The sequence below is a fragment of the Eubalaena glacialis genome, chromosome 18, assembly GCF_028564815.1.
Source record: "Eubalaena glacialis isolate mEubGla1 chromosome 18, mEubGla1.1.hap2.+ XY, whole genome shotgun sequence".
NCBI classification, from domain to species: domain Eukaryota; kingdom Metazoa; phylum Chordata; class Mammalia; order Artiodactyla; family Balaenidae; genus Eubalaena; species Eubalaena glacialis.
In genome coordinates, this window is record NC_083733.1 from 19,052,690 (window position 1) to 19,071,407 (window position 18,718).

Here is an 18,718-nt window from a genome sequence, read left to right on the forward strand (position 1 = left end):
TAGTTTACAAACACCTCTTTATTGCAGACATTTCAGGCACAGGTACATGGAAAAGCTGTATTGCAGATTTTATACAGGGTGGTTTAAGAGGCAGCAGGTTTCTACCTCTCTCCCCAACCTCCATCCCCCAAATACACAGCAGCCAAGAAATCAGTCCCACTGAAATCTCCTGAGTATGCTGTCCTTTCAAACAGCACATCATCCAGCCCAGTGCCCAGTGTAGCCAGGCAACCAGTGGGGGTCTGAGGAAGTCCTTGGCTTCCATCCATAGTGCAGGAGGGAAGGGGGCTGTGCAGGTCGGGCAAAGCTGTGGTGCCCTCACCAATCCTAAAACCCCTAACAGGGCATCGGCCCAAGTCCTGGGTTTGGTTCTAGCCTGTGGTTGCTACCTTGCCACCAGTTTTACACCACCAAGGTCTCAGGGCTCAAGGGCTAGATTTGTACTAGGCAAGGCTTGTCCCCAAAACTGAGCAGAAACTGCCCCAACAGCTGAGACTTCCTGGGATTTGAAGATAGTGTGAAGGTGTGTGTGTGTGGTCAGGGAGGGAATTGGAGGAGGCCTAGAGATGCCTTGCAGAGGTCTCAGGGGTGAGAAATCCTAGAACCTAAATCCCTCAAACTCAGAATGCTTTCTTTCATAGTTCTAAATCTATACTCCAACCCAACCAGGCCTGGCTCCATGGGCATTGGAGGCTGGCTGTTCGAGGTACTCCCCTTTGGGTAATGATATCCACAGCAGATAGTACAGCATCAGAGCTGCCCTCTGCTTGGCTTGGGATTTACGGGGCACACTGGATGTGATCCTGACCCTTCTGTGGATAGAACAGGCCCTTCTCCCTCAAACCTCTGCTCATACTTGGTCTTGCTGAGCCCTCAGTTCAGAGGGCCTGAAGCTAATGGGCCATTTTTGCCAAGGCTTTTCCATCTTCAGTGGGGTTCTGGGTCATCTCACATGTCATTAGAGTCTTGACCCTACCCAGTGTAGAGGTCACAGGAGGCGTCAGAACTGACTGCAGAGGCTTCAGCGCAAGCGAAGCTTCAGGTCAGACCTGAGCTCTGCCTGTCTGCAGCTCACTTTCCCAAGACCAGGTGGGCCATGGAGGGAACACTATGCCCTACAGGGCTTCTGAGAGAAGCCAGCTGAGAGTGCTGCTTCAGCGTTTTCTCCTTGCAACAGGTATCGCTGAAGTGGGGTAGAGGTGGGAGGGTGAGACATAAGAGAGCCAATGAGGCAGGGTAGTTACTGATGCCCAGCCAACTATTAAACTAATTAAAACAATTTAAACTGTTAAGAAAATTTTCGTGGTTTTATTGTATCATGAGGCATTGAAACATCTGAACAAATCAATATCTCGGTGGTGAGGCAGCTGCTTTCTCCTTCACTTCTTTGGGTTACTAGAGCAACTTGTCAGTAGATTAAAAAAAAAAAAAAAAAAAGACAACCTTCCGCATTACTTAAGTCTTTCCAAGGCATGCGCTGGTACAACACAAACTTCTCCCGTCAGATGCAACTAGTCTAGCGTCCAAACATCATGCACAATACCTCGGCAGCAGTAGCGCACTGCGCCCACTCCCACCGCGGCCCTGCTCATTTGTGTATGATATTTGGAGCATCTGGAGGAGCATGAATAATATCGGGAAGAGGAGGGAGGAGGAAACAGCATGAGTGCCTGGCTGGGAGGAGATCAGCCGAAGTTGTGCAGGGCAAGCCTGAACATGTCATTGGTGCAAACCCAAGCATCATTGATGTTCTTTAATAGGAACATCTGGTGGAACCCCATGATGGGGTCTTCATCGGCCTGTGAGAAGAGAGAAAATGGTTCAGTAAGGTGGCCAAGGAACAGGAAGGGTGTTCAGCAGGAGGTGAACGCTGACTTTGGGATCAGGCCCTACAATTTGGATGCAAATCCTAGGAGAGCTAAGGGGTATTTGTAACTGTGAATTGACACAATGTATGAAACACTGAACTGGGCACAAAGGGGCCTTGAGATGGCAGCTCACACTGCTATGTACACAAACTGCAGAACAACTCACCAGTTAGCTACAGCAACAGAGCAGAGAACGTACGTGCCTCTGAACCCATGTTTCTGGGCACAAGTGACCAATTTGAAAGAGTTCTGCAGCGCTTACCATGTAACTCACAGTAATCTGAAAACTAAACAATCTTAGTGTCTGATTATGCCAGTTAGTCCAACCAGGAGAAGCTACTACTAATACTGACTATGGCCAAGTACATGAGAAAAGGCTCAAAACCAAGCTCACACTAATTACAGCTCTACAGGGGAAAAAAACCAATGCATCGCTATCAGGTAATCTGTTTCTTGTCATGTAACATATTTGCAACGAAAAAAGAAAGGCGAGAGACTTCCACCCAAACTGCAGAATACCCAGATGAGGCCTAGTTGAGGTAGGAGCCCAGCCAACCAACGGTGTTTCTAACATCACTGTTTTTTCCAGGAATTATCATCAGCAAGGAGGCAAATCAGTCTTTTGGGGGTTGGACAAAAACACTAGAAAGAACCTGAAGCCAGGTGGGAAGAGGCACTGCTAACTGATTCCAGCCTGGGAAAGTGGGCACTAAGACCCCAGGAGAGACCTCCTCACTCCCAAGGCCTATTTGAGCACACTCTCTGGGCACGGTATCTTGCACAGGCAGGAGAAACTAACAGGAAAGAACAGGCCAGAAGGCAGGTCCGTCCGGGTCCACTGGAGAGGCCTAGGCCCCCCCACCTTCTTCCACCCTCGTATTGGACTCAAGAAGCCCTGCCTAGCCTAGGGAGAAGGCATGTGGGCCTTTTATTCTGGGCCCCATGATGCCACAGGCCCAGGAGGTTGGAACCTGGTTAAGGGGCAGCTCATTTGTCCTGCTTTGGGAAGGAGGAGAGGCTTTTTTTGGAAATCAAGAATCTGGCTTCAGCCTGTTAGAGCATAACAAGTAGGAGTTCCTGGGGGGTACGGGACCACAGGAAGGCTTTGAAGGTAACAGGTCTTGAGAAGTGGAAGGAGAAATGCAAAGAGAAGCAAGAGTTTCAGGAATCTGCTTTGCTCAGCAGGTGGAAGAATCAGCAGCCAGCTTGGGGAGTGGCAGCATGGACTCCAGTTCAGGATCAGCTGCCTGCAGAAGGCCCACCCACACCTTGGGGCAGTGCAAAGTCCCAGTGGCTTGGATCACAGCCCCATCCTGCTCCTATACCTCTTGTCTCTTTTCCAAAAATGCTCTATACCAGTGCTCTCCAATAGGACTTGTTGCAATAACAGAAATGTTCTACGTTTGCGCTGTCCAATAGGCAGCCACAAGCACTTGAAGTATGACTAATGCAACTGAGGAACTACATTTTAATTTTATTTCATTTTACTTAATGTAATTTAAAAATCACCACATGTGGCTGATGGCTATTGTACTGAGCTACACAGCTCTAGGCATCACTTTGGGTGTCCCTTGAGAAGCAGGACAGCAGCACTGCAAGGCAGCAGCACTATTACCTTAAGCTGGCCCACAACCATGCTGATGATGCAGCTATCTGGCGTGGGCTGATGGTCCTGCGCCGTGATGCTATGCTGGATTTTCTGGAACGGAAGGCTCTGCAAAGGAAAGAGTGGGTGGTGGGCTGTGGCCAGTGGGGTGGGGAAGGAGCTGCCTGCAGCCCAGCCCTGGCCCTTACTTACAGACAATTTCTCCACAATGGCAGCTTTCCCCTGGAATTGCTGTCCTTCCCACGTAAGGCATGACGCGTCAATCTGAAAACCAGGAAACCTGGGGTCAGGGCTTCAGAGCACAAGGAGTATCTCTGAGGCCCTGAAAGGACCCTGAAAAGGGTCTTGCTTGGGGAAATTAGTCCATGCCTTAGTTCCCCTGTCTGTAAAGAAGGAAAATGAGGTAACTTCCAAACTTTACAGGATGAACAACTTCTTTAATTACACCCCAGCACTGCAGAACCCAAGCTCTGAAAGACTATGTAACAAAATACAAACTTATTAATAAGTAAGTTCACTTCCCACCTTTTATTCAAGAAGTTGTATGGCCTTTGATATGCATGAGCTCCAGGCTGGCTATATGTGGCCACGGCTCAGTCAAAAGCCATCCTGCTGCATGGTCAGTCAGCACCAGTCCCAGAAAAGCCATCAGTGAGTTCCACAGAGGCCCTTCCCATGGGGTCAAGGAGGAATGGAGGCTGACAAGGCCTTGCCTGGGACCCTCCCTACCATCAACATGTAACCCACTACCTTCACTTCCTCCCCACCCCATCTCTCCTGCCACAGCCTTCAGGGGCAGAACTCACAAGTGCCTCTGCTACTTACCAGCTCTGACATTAAGCAAGCTACTTTTTTTTTTCTCCCCTTGAGTCTCAGTTTCCTGATCTTTAAAGGGAACATGTGCTGAGGTTTATATAAAATGACATACATAAAGTACTCTTTTAGGACCTTGCTAACTCTTCTCTGGGTCAGGCCTGCTTTAATTGATTTTAAAAGCAATAAGGTAGAAGTGCCAAGGATCCCAGAGTCATACCAGTTTGAGTTTTTAAAATTCTCTACCTATGATAATGACAATCAAATACCTGTGCTGGATTTGTTCTTCCACTGGTAAGATCCTTTTCTTTTCTTCAAAATTTCTGAACTGGCCCTGACTTTTTGGAGGGAGACACAAAGGAGTTTGCCCACAGCCCAGTCAGGCTGCAAGGCTATGCTGGATGACTCCTACCTCTCCTATCCTGGGCAGACCTGCTAGGCGTGGCCTGATCAATCACATTTCTGTCTTGGGCAGGGTCAAATACAAGTAACTCTTGGTATATATGAACATCACTAAAATAGCAGCAAATCATATCTGCATAGAAGGGTTTCTCAAGACACACCAACCTCCCTGGACTAACCCCATTTGTTTCCCATGAGCATTCAGGGGCTTTTGGCCCCCCAAAGGAAGGTGGACCTGGGGCCTCCAGGAGAGATCAGTGGGGCACTGATGATGCTTACAGCTGCTGCCTCCAGAGGGCACCATGAGCCCTAGCCTCTGTCTGCTGCTGCCCAATCTAGAACAGAAGCACTCCCAGGACCATGGAATGGCAAGCCCAGAACCTGCTGTCTAGGGTATCAGAATCCAGTCTTATAGGTGACAGAAAGGAATGTGTGGACCAGGGAGTTGGGCTAGGCCTTAAGCCCTCTGTGCCATGGAGAGTAGCTCAGATAAAAGGGCACAGCCAAATTCAGTGAGGGCTGCCAGAACTTGTGAACTGGAGGCACTGGCCCAACACCTGAATTGATCCCCTGAGGTCCCGTTCTGGTCCTAGAGCTGAAGACTTACATAAATTGCGCCTAGTTGGGTTCTGTCGTTATCAAATAACTGGTAGTAATGTTGAATGAAGCTGGATCCAATCTGCTCCCAAATTGGCTTGTCTCCCATTCTGGAGCGTCACCCAGCCTCGTTGAGACCTGCAAGTCCAGTGAGACAGGGAGGGTAGTGTTGGTACCTTGGTACCGTGGAAGCAGGAGGTAGCCAGCCAGTCTCCTCACTGACCCCCACCCCTCCCAGACCTCCTTGAGTAGGGAGTCTTTTGCTGAGGTCTGTTCTCCCAGGAAACACAGAGAGGGCCCAGGGAACTGACAGGCGATCCCTCAATACAGACCAGTGCAGGGAGCCCAGAGGTGGACCAGACCCAGACCCTCCTTTGAGGGGCTCTCGTGGATGAAACAGCAGGATGGGTGCTGAGGGTGGAGCCAGGACAAAGGAAGGTCAGAGCAAGTCCAATGAGGGATGGGCTTTTAAGGAGGAGCTAAGCACTCTCCCCATATCTTTTCATTTAATCCTCTCAATAACCTGCAAGGCGAGAGTTATTGCTATTCTTCCCACTTTGCAGGTCGGGAACTACTGATGTCTGTATGTGGAGTGTCTTCTATTGCAGCCTTCAGGCCCACTCCTTGTCCTGCTGAGACTCAGCACTCAGTCCCTCAACACTGCCCCCCGGGCTTACTGGCAGATGGAAGAAGACCCAGTGAGAGTGGAGGGAAATGGCTCCTCAAGGCCCCATTTGCAACAAAGACAGCGAGTGACTCCCCCCGCACACACTTTGTCTTAAGGGGGCAGTTTACTTCTTTGAGGCCAGGTGACATGATTTCGTCACTGATGGGGGTTACATCTACCCACTTCGGAGCTGGAACCATGGGTTCAGAGGATCACAGGCAATAACAGAAATGTTGGGAGGGGAAATGAAGGCTGTGAGGGGGAAATGTGTCATGTCTTCACATCCCCATCCCAGCACTGGTTCCATCAGAAGGGCTGCCCCTCTCCAGTCTCTGAGGGGGGGAGGAGGGGGAGGGGGGGAGCGCCCCCCCCGCGCCGCTACAGATATCAGGGACCCCAGGCTGCTAGATGGAAAACCCAAGCCCCAGATGAAAGAGTCGCTCACGCTTTGGCAGGCCCGGGTAGGGTGGCGTGCATCTCCCTGCAGGATCCATGACAGCAGACCTGTGTGTTGCTCTGTAGTCATCTCTGACTGTAGAGGAGCCCACCCCCTCTCTCCTAATAACAGGAACTCTGAACCAAAGCAGTAAGCAGGTGGGTTTGGCCCTGGCAGACAACCATTGGCAGTAGTGGGATCTCACGCAAGTCACTGCACTTCTTAGGGCCTCAGCCCCCTTCTCTTATATAAGAGGGTGGAACCCTGATGTTGCCAGTGGTTGTGGTCTCACTAAGGGAACCTAGTAAAGCCCTCAACTCAACATGGTAAGTGCTAGTTTGCTCCAGTCCCTATGACCTCACCCAAGGCCAGAGGAGCCAGAGGGAAGGACAGTGTTAGTGGGCAGTGGCTTATCCCCAATCCAGCCAATCTCCCTGCCTGTGACCAACACTCCAGCCAATGAGGGGCCAGGAAGCTGAGCCAGCTTTATTTTAGGTCCCCTAGGAGGTGGTGGCACTAAAAATAGCAGCTCAGTGCTGGATGACTAAGAAATGTCCAGGAAAGTCTAAAACAAGCAGAGGAGAAAGCTTGGACCCGGCCAGGCCTGCTTGGGACAAGGTGTGTCCCAGTTCACACTCTGCCAAGAAATACATCAACAAATGGGAAAAACATAGGATCAACAGCTGGTCCCAGCTGCTCTGTCTTGGTCACATTTCCAAGGGGTCAGACTGTGACTGTACCACATGCAAACTTGGGTTACTGGAGGCAGGACACAGCCCCACATCTCGCATCTCTGCCCCTTCCACCCTAGTATTCACTATGCTTGGCTCACTCATCGTGGCCCAGCCCTACCACATCATGCTCTCAAGATGCCTTGCTGAGCATCTTGAACTCTGGGGCGGGGGAAAGCTGGAGGAATGGATGAGGGCCATCTCCCCCTCTGTCCTCAGCAGCCCTCAGGGAAGGTCTTGGAGAAAGGAGTATGCCAGTCAGAAGAAACAACATTAGCAAATGTCTGGAGCCACAGAAAGAGATTAGGGCAGGAAACCGAGAAGCTGGAGATGGAGGATGAGGGGAAATAAGGCCAGAAGCTGATCCAAAGAAAAAAAAAGTGGCGCCATGTGGTGGGACAGTGAGGTGAAGGAAGTGGGGGGTGATTTTTCCTTTTTCAACATTGTTTTTAACAGTGTGATAACATGCTAATACAAAAACTACTTGGCAGAAGTAGTGGTGGAGTAAAGAGGTGGAGGGATAAAAGGACAAGAAGACCCCTTTGGCCCGGTGGAGTGGGGCAGGGCAGAGTGAGCTCTCCTGAGGAACAGGACTGCTCAGGGGCTCCCAGAAAGTGGGAGAAGGAACCTTCAAAAGTATGTGGACTGAAGACTTTGCTTTAAAGATGTCAAATGGGGCCGCAGAGGCCAACACCAACCTCATTCGAGGCCTGCTTGACCCTGATGTGTTTATCTCTATGTCGTGATCACATCGCCATGTGGTCAGATTCCACTGTCAGCCCACTTTACAGGTGGGAAAACCAAGGTTCAGCTGGTTGCCCCAAGCTCACCCAGTACATCAGTGCTGATACTGGGTTCTCTGGTCAAGGCCACTGCTTGCTTTCTGCTAACTTTGCATCCCTGAGCTCTAAACCACAAGGCTGTCCATGTCCCTTCCCTACAAAACCCTCACCCTTGGGTTAAAGGTCAAACCCCCAAAGCCCCACAGGTGGCTATCCACACCCGTCCCTGACTCCTCAGCCATTCTCTCCTACCTCCATCCAGCTCCACACATATACACACCAGAACTCTCTGAGTGCTTGCTCCCTGTGTCTTTTGCACAGGTGAGTCCTCCTGCCGGGGTGCCCGCCCTCCCCTCAGGTCACTGTTCAGATGCCACACATTTGGGTCCTCCTTTCCAGACTCAACTGTTGACCCCAACCCCACGTGCAAAGCCATATCAACACACCCAGGGCCCATTCCTCTGCCGAAACACTGTGGCTCTGGGCTGTGAGGGTTCCAGTGTGGTTCCTGCCACACCCGACCCCACCCCCTCAACCTCCCAGCACAGAGTCCAGCAAACTACAGGATTTATAGTTTCTGACTCCAAATCTTCCACAAAGCTTTCCACTCATAGCTGGGAGGCAGCATTCCTGAGTCCAGAAAAAGCAACAGGGTGCAAAGCCCACCTCCCATCCCCATGCAACATAGGGGAGAGGTGGGCCAGGCTGGGAGGATGTTCCCCAGGATGGCCAGCCAGCCCTGACCTTGTTTTTAATATATTTATTGTGGAAAGAACAGCCTGGAAAGAAACAAAATGCCAAGGCTGAGGGGCAGCCTCACATCAGATTGGAGACTGACCTTCATGACAGCTTCTCTTACAGCTCTTTCAAGAGGGCTGCTGACCACACCGTCTCCTGCTTCACTTAGGCTGACTAAGGCCAGGCTCCTCGAGGAGCAGAAATGACCTCGGTGACCTCTCACCCACTGAGCATCAGCTTTCACTGACCCTTAGGTCTCTGTGGGTGCAAAGACCCTCTAAAAATGTCTCATAAACCATGGCCCTTTCCCAATAAATTTGCGCAGAGGCAGAGATGCCCCAGCCTTGTGAATGATTTCAAGTCATTCATACTCCCTGAGGTTGTTGCAGACCCCAGGTTAAAACCTCTGGCCCAGGAGATTCCACTGGGTAACAGAAAAAACTTCATTTTTATCCTCAAATTCTGGGTCAGTGTTTCCAGTATTTTGAAACTTGAAACAGCAATGTCTGGCTGATAATGTCTCATTTTCACTAATGTGTATTATGTGTAGAAATGCGCTAAGGGCTTTACATGCATTTGTTCTAACACCCTGTGAGTCAACTCCCATGTTAGAGATGAGCAAAATGAGGCCCAGCAAGGTCAGCTAATTTGCTCAAGGTCACAAGCCTAATAAATGGTGGAACTGGATGGAACCATGCTTAGTGGACTCCAGAGCCAGGACTCCCAGTGATAACTAGTCTGGAGACAAAAATGAACAACATGGGGGCTTCCCTGGTGGTGCAGTGGTTAAGAATCCGCCTGCCAATGCAGGGGACACGGGTTCGAGCCCTGGTCCGGGAAGATTCCACATGCCACGTAGCAACTAAGCCCGTGCGCCACAACTACTGAGCCTGCACTCTAGAGCCTGTGAGCCACAACTACTGAGCCTGTGTGCCACAACTACTGAAGCCCGCACGCTTAGAGCCTGTGCTCTGCAACAAAAGAAGCCACCACAATGAAGCCTGTGCACCACAACGAAGAGTAGCCCCCGCTCACCGCAACTAGAGAAAGCCCGCACACAGCAATGAAGACCCAACACAGCTAAAAATAAATAAAAATAAAATAAATTAATTAAAAAAAAAAAAAACTGAACATGTAGGGCTGAAGCCCTGATCTCTGACCTTGGCTTTCGAGGACAGGGGCAAGACGGGTCTGAACGAGGGCTTCTGCCTCCAAACAAAGGCACCAGGCAGACTGCCACACTAAACAATGGGTGTTTTCACGGGGGATGATCTCACAGTTTTCCCAAATCTTCAAAGTCACAACCCCATTCTACCATCTCAGCAAAGCAGAAATAGATGCTGGCCTAGCTGGACCTGGGTCAGGGCTGGGGGCAGAAGAGTGATGAGGAAGAGGACATTACTGACTCCAGACTAATAAAACAGAAGGATGCTCACATCTGAGGGCCCATCACCGAGGTCCGCAGACAATGCCAGATGTGCTGAGCTTATAGTGGGATCCTTGAAACTGGCACCAACCATCTCTATTACCCTCACACTTACTGTCTGCTAGGCCTCCAAGAGCCCTGAGGCAGAGGCTGAGAAGGACTCCGACAGGTGGGACTGACAGACAACCTTGGCTTAAACCCAGAGCACAGGCGTGCACTGTGGGGAGTGAGAGGGAAGGCTGCAGGGTGCCTGTCCTTCAGGAACAAACTGCACCTCTTTCCATGATCTGAGGGGTGCTGTATATCCTGTCCTATGGCCCTCCAATGACTTCCCTTCCCATTCCCCACTGACATAGTCTCAACCATTTATCCTGCCTTCAAGGCCCTGGGTGACCTGGCCTCCCAGCTATCCAACCTTGTCTCCTGCCACCCACTCCTTCCCATCCTCTGCAGCCACTCTGGGCATTTTCCTGTTTCTGGAACATGTTGAGCCTGTCTCACTGGAGGGGTTTGCAACTGTTGATCCTTCTACCTGGATCACCCTTCTTCGTAGATCTTCATGTGTCTGCCTCCTTGTCACATATGTGTCAGGACAAATGTTACCTCCTCATAGACACCTTCAGACACTGTGACCACTCAGTCTAAAGCAGCCACCCAGTTACTCACTTCACCACCCCGTTTAGTCTTCTTAGCACTTGTCACTGCATGAGATTGTCACATTTACATATTTGTTTATGGTCCGTCTCCCTGACTTGGGCACCCCTGTTCCCATGGTGCCTGGCCCAGCCCCTCTGCTCTGGAGGAGTGAGTTCTGGGCAAACCCTGTTCAATTTAAGTGGCCAAGTGACCCACTTCCCCTCCTCCCACACCTTCTGTCCAAGTTGTCAGGAAACAATCCTTTGCCTTCCACCCAGCCATCTGTCTGAGGCGTGTGGGAAGTGGGGCTTGGCCCCAAACACCCTCCCTCCCCCCGCAAGGTTCTGATCACCTGAGGGACAACTGGGGCTGAATAGCAGGTACACAACCACACCCTCAAAGGCCTGGCCTCTAGCTTGCTTCTCCTCTCCCTCATGGTACGACCCTCTGACCCTGTCTCTTCATCAGTAATTATGAGGATGTTAGGGGTAATCAACTGAGGGTATAAAGCAGGACTCAGCTGTAAGCAGTCACTGGCAGGTCCTAGGTGAATACTAGGTCAAGAGCTAGGAAGAAGGTGGGTATCTCAGTCTCCTGTAGGGACACCACACTAAAGAGCAGCCTTGACCGAGGACCGGCAACAGCCTCGTCCACCACTCCCCTGCCTGAAGCTGGGTGGGAAATCAGCTAAGGTCTGCTGCCCAGATGGCTGGCCAGGACAGAACCCTTTCCTGGGGCAGACCCCTGATGTCTAGGTGCCCCCAGCACCCTAAGGGCCTTTTCCTTCTCTTCTATTTGAAGAGAGGGCCCCAGAGATTTCAGGCTGCCCTGGCTGGCCCAGAAGGTGAATCCCGAGACCTGCATCATAGTCCCTCTGCACGCTTAGTCAGTCCTTGAGTAGCCACCCCTTCCCAGGTGGCTCAGGGATCTCTGGGGCCCCTGTCCTAGAGAGCTCCCATCCATGAACTTGCTGGTTCATGTACTGTAAGTCAAACTCCTGTAAGCCAAACAGTTACATGTGTTCTCTCATTTGAGTCTCACAGCCCTGTAAAGCTGGTGTGATTAGTGTAACTTTGTAGATGAAGAAACCAAGACTCTGAGAGATTAGGAAAGAATTCAAGACCACAGAAGGCCGCTGGCATAATCAGCATTAAAATGTCCACAAAACTGGCCTGGACTGGAACAGCTGAGAGCCCATGTCAAGCAGCAGAAAGCATAGATGGCAAAATGAGGCTGTGAGGAATGGAGTCCAGGCCTTTTCTTCCCCTTTGAAATCAGCAAGCTCCATGCCCATCAGAACAGAAAGCCTCTAAGTGCATGCTCAGCCTGTCAAAGCAGGTTTACAACCTACAAATGAGAACTTGCCTTGACCCGGGCCTGACCATCTCTGCAAGTGAAACAATGTCTCTTTACAGACATCCTTCCAGGGGGCCACAGCTTCTGCCCTGGTGAGACCTAGTGGCTCTAATGCAGTACCTGAGGCTTTAAGAAACAAACATTCTAGAATTCCCCCAGTTTACTGAGGCAAACTACCCTCAGTTCCCAGGTACCTTGGACACACCCCTCTCATGAGGGGAGGTTCTCCTTCTCCAGGGTAGCCCCCTCTCCAGCCTGGGTGCTTAAGGAGTTGGCACATAGCAGGTACCAGCAACAAATAAAGAGAAAGGCCCAGGGTAGTGAGAAGGGCCAACCCCAGCTCTCTTGTGTTCCTCTTCCCTGGCCACTAAGACACTTCCCTAGTCGTAGCCAGACCTGAGCAAATGATTCCTCCCAGGAAGACACATTCCAGCTGATAGGGTGAGAAGGAGAAGGTGCCACACAGACCTGGTGGTAAGGGTGCTGACCAGAATGATCAGTCACTCCAGACTGACTCCAGGCCTGGAAGTCACTGCCGGGATAACCCACACGCTGTGGCCTCCCTCAGGGAGAGAATCTTCAAGAAATCCTGCCACATATGGTCAAAGCAAGAAAATCACAGAATCTCAAAGTTAGGGAAGGGGTAGTCAACTCAAATCCAACTCCACACACACAAACATCCTCAAATGGCCCATCAGAAAAAAATAATTTTAGAAAGAGGCCCATCAGCATATACGACAAACTCACAGCAAACATCATTCTCAATGGTGAAAAACTGAAAGCATTTCCTCTAAGATCAGGAACAAGACAAGATGTCCACTCTAGCCACTATTATTCAACATAGTTTTGGAAGTCCTAGCCACAGCAGTCAGAGAAGAAAAAGAAATAAAAGGAATACAAATTGGAAAAGAAGAAGTAAAACTGTCACTGTTTGCAGATAACACGATACTATACATAGAGAATCCTAAAGATGCCACCAGAAAACTACTAGAGCTCATCAATGAATCTGGTAAAGTTGCGGGATACAAAATTAATGCACAGAAATCTCTTGCATTCCTATGCAATAATGATGAAAAATCTGAAAGAGAAATTAAGGAAACACTCCCATTTACCATTGCAACAAAAAGAATAAAATACCTAGGAATAAACCTACCTAAGGAGACAAAAGACCTGTATAAAGGAAACTATAAGACACTTATGAAAGAAATTAAAGACGATACAAACAGATGAAGAGATATACCATGTTCTTGGATTGGAAGAATCAATGTTGTGAAAATGACTATACTACCCAAAGCAATCTACAGATTCAATGCAAACCCTATCAAATTACCAGTGGCATTTTTTTACGGAACTAAAACAAAAAAATCTTAAAATTTGTATGGAGACACAAAAGACCCCGAATAGCCAAAGCAGTCTTGAGGGAAAAAAACGGAGCTGGAGGAATCAGACTCCCTGACTTCAGACTATACTACAAAGCTACAGTAAAGAAGACAATATGGTACTGGCACAAAAACAAAAATATAGATCAATGGAACAGGATAGAAAGCCCAGAGATAAACCCACGCACATATGGTCAACTAATCTATGACAAAGGAGGCAAGGATATACAATGGAGAAAAGACAGTCTCTTCAATAAGTGGTGCTGGGAAAGCTGGACAGCTACATGTAAAAGAATGAAATTAGAACACTCCCTAACACCATACACAAAAATAAACTCAAAATGGATTAGGACCTAAATGTAAGACTGGACACTATAAAACTCTTAGAAGAAAACATAGGAAGAACACTCTTTGACATAAATCACAGCAAGATCTTTTTTGATCCACCTCCTACAGTAATGGAAATAAAAACAAAAATAAACAAATGGGACCTAATGAAACTTAAAAGCTTTTGCAAAGCAAAGAAAACTACAAACAAGACGAAAAGACAACCCTCAGAATGGGAGAAAATATTTGCAAACAAATCAACGGACAAAGGATTAACCTCCAAAATATATAAACAACTCATGCAGCTCAATATCAAAAAAATAAACAACTCAATCAAAAAATGGGCAGAAGACCTAAACAGACATTTCTCCAAAGAAGACATACAGATGGCCAAGAAGCACATGAAAAGCTGCTCAACATCACTAATTATTAGAGAAATGTAAATCAAAACTACAATGAGGTATCACCTCACACCAGTTAGAATGGGCATCATCAGAAAATCTACAAACGGGACTTCCCTGGTGGCGCAGTGGCTAAGAATCCGCCTGCCAATGCAGGGGACACAGGTTCGACCTCTGGTCCGGGAAGATCCCACATGCCACGGAACAACTACTGAGCCTACGCTCTAGATCCACGAGCCACAACTACTGAAGCCCACGTGCGTAGAGTTTGTGCTCCGCAACAAGAAGCCACTGCAGTGAAAAGCCCGCCTGCCACAACGAAGAGTAGCCCCCACTCGCTGCAACTAGAGAAAGCCTGAGCACAGCAATGAAGACCCAACGCAGCCAAAAATTAATAAATAAAATAAATAAATTTTATTTTAAAAAAAAAAAGAAAATCTACAAACAACAAATGCTGGAGAGGGTGTGGAGAAAAGGGAACCCTCTTGCACTGTTGATGGGAATGTCAATTGATACAGCCACTATGGAAAACAGTATGGAGGTTCCTTAAAAAACTAAAAATAGAATTACCATATGACCCAGCAATCCTCCTACTGGGCATGTACCCAGAGAAAACCGTAATTCAAAAAGACACATGCACCCCAATGTTCAATGCAGCACTATTTACAATAGCCAGGTCATGGAAGCAACCTAAATGCCCATTGGCAGACGAATGGATAAAGAAGATGTAGTATATATATACAATGGAATATTACTCAGCCATAAAAAGGAACGAAATTGGGTCGCTTGTAGAGACGTGGATGGACCTAGAGACTGTCATACAGAGTGAAGTAAGTCAGAAAGAGAAAAACAAATATCGTATATTAACGCATACATGTGGAACCTAGAAAAATGGTACAGATGAACCGGTTTGCAGGGCAGAAACAGAGACACAGATGTAGAGAACAAACGTATGGACACCAAGGGGGGAAAGTGGAGGGGGTGTGGTAGTGGTGGTGGTATGAATTGGGAGATTGGGATTGACATATATACACCAATATGTATAAAATAGATAACTAATAAGAACCTGCAGTATAAAAAAATAAATTAAATTAAAGAAAATTAAAAAAGGAGGCCCATCAGGAGGTTCAGCTCAACCCCAGCACACAGAAATCCTGCCCAACTTTCAATGTCCATCCTGTGGAAAACTTTTTGGATCCACTCCCCTCTCTCCAAAAGGACTATTCCCTTTCACTTCTGGGGAGAGCGCCTCTGTCTGACTCTGGGAAGATGTCCTGATAGATATCACTCCAGGAGCACTGGGCACTTGAATAAGTGACCTGAGAGGGTCTCAGAAGAGACAGAAGCCACAAACCCAGGTTCCAGGCAGGGAATGAGGCCACAGACCACAGAATGCTGGTGAGATTCTCAGGCACCAGGAGAACACCCAGCAGAGACCCCTGAGGAATGGAGGAGCTACCGATAGAAGACAGCTGCTAGACTCGACAGCCACAGCAATTTGGAGTGGTGACAGCCAAGTTTCTCAAGGGACCCCAGACTTTCCTGGCCCCAACATCCTGAAGTATACCTTGTTCTGTGGTTTCTCCAGGCACTGGAGAGGAGAGTGGGCTCACTAACAGACTTTCCTCTCTGGTGCTCTAATCATTCAGAAGCCCCCTCTTTTGCAAAGGGCCAAGAGCCCCTTGTGGGTCCCTTCAACTTAGCCCTCAGCACATAATAGCAACATTACCTCTGTCTCCTCCATTACTGTGACATCCTTTCCCCAGCACCAGGCCTTGTAGGATTCATTATTCTACCTCCAGCCTCAGCCCAGTGGGCTGACATATAGAAAGCGCTGCAAGAATGGTTGCTGAATAAAATGGATCATTGGTGTAAAAGAAGAAAAAAAATAATTTCAAGCAAGATACTAATGCCTCAGTAAGGGTATTCCAGAATTTTTTGATATAAGGTGCCTTCCAGTTCTAAAATTTGAGAATTTTTTCACTTAAATCATTCTTCCTATCCCAACCCACCAACTGCAAAGACAGCAGAATAAAGTGAAACGTGGCTCAGAGAGGAGAGGTGGGCTCCATGTCACTAAGGGACCTAGTTGAGCTGGTTGAGAACCCAGCATCCTTACAGCCTGCCCCCTTGCTTACGCAGCCATATCCTGACTATCCCATGCCAGGCCCCACCTCCCAAGTCAGCCCTACATGAATAGAGGGTGCAGACTGATTCTGGAGAACCTCAGGGTTCTTCTCGTATCTCTGAGCTGAGACACAGATAGCCTGCCAAATTCCAGAAAGGTCAAGGATTTATGGGGGTCAGGATGCCTAGCAATGCCTAGATGACCCCAGACACATAAGTTATAAGGAACTTAACGACTGGAATGAGAGGGAGGGACCTGAATTCCTCCTGCTCCCAAGTAACCTTTGTTCCTTTTTCCCAAGGAACAGCAGCATTTTGACATTGAAGAAAACGCTTGTTTTCAGGTCACCTAGGGCTTTGCAATGTGTGAACTAATCCACAGCCATAAAGCCTAATTCACCTGACACCAGTGTCCTAGAAAGTACCAACCCAGACAATCTCAAGGTCTTGGAACAACTACTTATAGCACTAAGAGATCCAATCACACTGATCCTATTTGTGTCCTGTGGGTGGTCCCTCCTTCTTGCCCACCTCCACTGGCAAACCAGGCCTCTCCTGAGTCTGCTGAATGAACCTGACTCCCATGTGCTCGTGGGCTAGGATGTGGACTAGAAGGGTTGAGTCCAGAGAGAACGCAGGCCCTGGTGACGAGATCTGGACAGAACCTTCCTTGCCTGTCCTCCTTAACCAGGGAGAATGCAACTCAACTGCAGGAAAACTTCCAAGGCTAGAGTTCAATGACCAGAAAAATATTACCTGGGGAAATACTCAAGGAAAAAAAATTCCAAGGATGGTGGCTTCCTGCATCACAGGCCTAACTCAACTCTCCTAAAAGAACTGCATGCTGCTGAGGCCAGGTCTGCAGAGACTTAGGTGCTTCTTTATCCCTGCAAGAACTGTGGCTCAGAAGCTACACTGGGGTCAGAGGAATCAAGGTTTAACAAACTGTCTTTTCTCCATATCCCATGGTCTTCTCTGGACTTGTCCCTTAATTTTATCACCAATCAGGAGTGCCTTTACAAAGCCTGCTAGAAGACTACTCTATGGCTAGATACTTCTCTACTTCCAGAAATCAATAGAGTCCTTGGAGCCATCATTAAAGGCAATTTCCCAAGGCCCAACCAGCTTCCTGCCTGTTCATAGGTCACTCAGTTGTTGGAAAGTGAGCAGGCAGGTGAGGGAAGCCTGACTTTCTGCAGCCTCCAGCTCTAGTGCTGCCACCCAGGCTTCAGAAGGGCCTCACAGAGCAAAAATCTGAGCCCCACAGCCCAGATGTGCCCCATGCCCAATGTCTTGCAGCCCAGCCTCTTGTTTGGCACTAGGCTCAAGGACCTCAGACCTGGATTCTACTTTTCCCTCCATTAAACCCCACCTTACCGTTACCATTCTTATCGAATCATCCTCCACTGTGGGAAAAGGGCAGATGACTCTGGGAGGGGCAGAAGTGAGGATTAGGCTGTGCTGAAGAGATCTAACGATGTGTTGGAGGCTCACACATTCAGCCTTACCTCCTTGGCTTCCTCCCTCCCCTCCCTCCACTAACGCGGCCGGCCAACCCACCCACGGCTGGGGCCTGATCACTGACAGAGAGAAGGGCGGGGACTGAGCCTACGAGTCCGGAGCCGCCTCATCTCATCAGGCCAGATCCTCCAAGACTGGCCGGGGGTGAAGTCCCACGTGGAACACCCTCCCGCTCCAGATTCCCTGACCCTGGCCTCGATGCAGAAGAATCTGAGTTCCAGAGTGGGAGATAGGTTTTGTGCACTCTCAGCGGGCAGACAAGCAAGGGAGCGTTCACCTACATCCTAGCCGAGCTATGGCTGAGAACCGGGTGAGGGCAGGGCTGCGGCAGGCGGGCGCCCTTACCCAGTGCTGACTCCGGAGCGGGCCGGGTGGCACCTGCCCATCCCCGGATCCTTGGCAGGCGGGCGGCAGGACGTGTGGCTGGGGTCCGCCCGCTAGCCTGCCTGCAGAGTTTGCAGGACTCGGGCAGGCCGGGCTAGGCCAGACGGGGCGGGGCCCGGAGAGCCCCATCCGGGTGGTCCAGAACAGAGAGAAAGGCCCGGCCCTGGCGCGGTCCGGTGTGCTCGCCACGGGCACGGTACGCCTGAAATGGGTTCCTGGCTGTCTCTCTCTGTGTTCCCCCCGGCCGCCGCCTCAGAGGACCGACGGGAGGCGGAGCCGCGCGCGACACATGGCCCCGGCCCCGCGCGGCTTCGGGCCGCCGGGGGGGGGGAGGGGAGGGGCGGCCCGGGGACTCGCAGCTGAGGCTCCAGGCGACCCGGAGCGCGGCTCCTGCGGCCCAGCCCCCGCCCCAGCGCGCTAGCCCCGACACTCACCCGAGGGGCTGGCACGATGGCGGCAGCGGCGGCGGCAACCCAGCGCGGTCTGCGACCGACTGTCCCTTCCCCCCTGCCTTCCCTTGC

The 18,718-nt window shown here is 49.8% G+C and overlaps 1 protein-coding gene across 1 annotated transcript; it reads right to left on the reverse strand.

The window, feature by feature from the left end:
• Positions 1-3: 3 nt before the first annotated feature.
• Positions 4-18,718, reverse strand: NUTF2 (nuclear transport factor 2). Its single transcript, XM_061172941.1, has 5 exons — positions 18,632-18,718; positions 5,297-5,424; positions 3,667-3,738; positions 3,484-3,582; positions 4-1,799 (listed from the first exon to the last, which is right to left on the reverse strand). Exons 2-5 carry the CDS (start codon positions 5,393-5,395, stop codon positions 1,686-1,688), a joined length of 384 nt encoding a protein of 127 aa, XP_061028924.1. The 5' UTR covers positions 5,396-5,424; positions 18,632-18,718; the 3' UTR covers positions 4-1,685.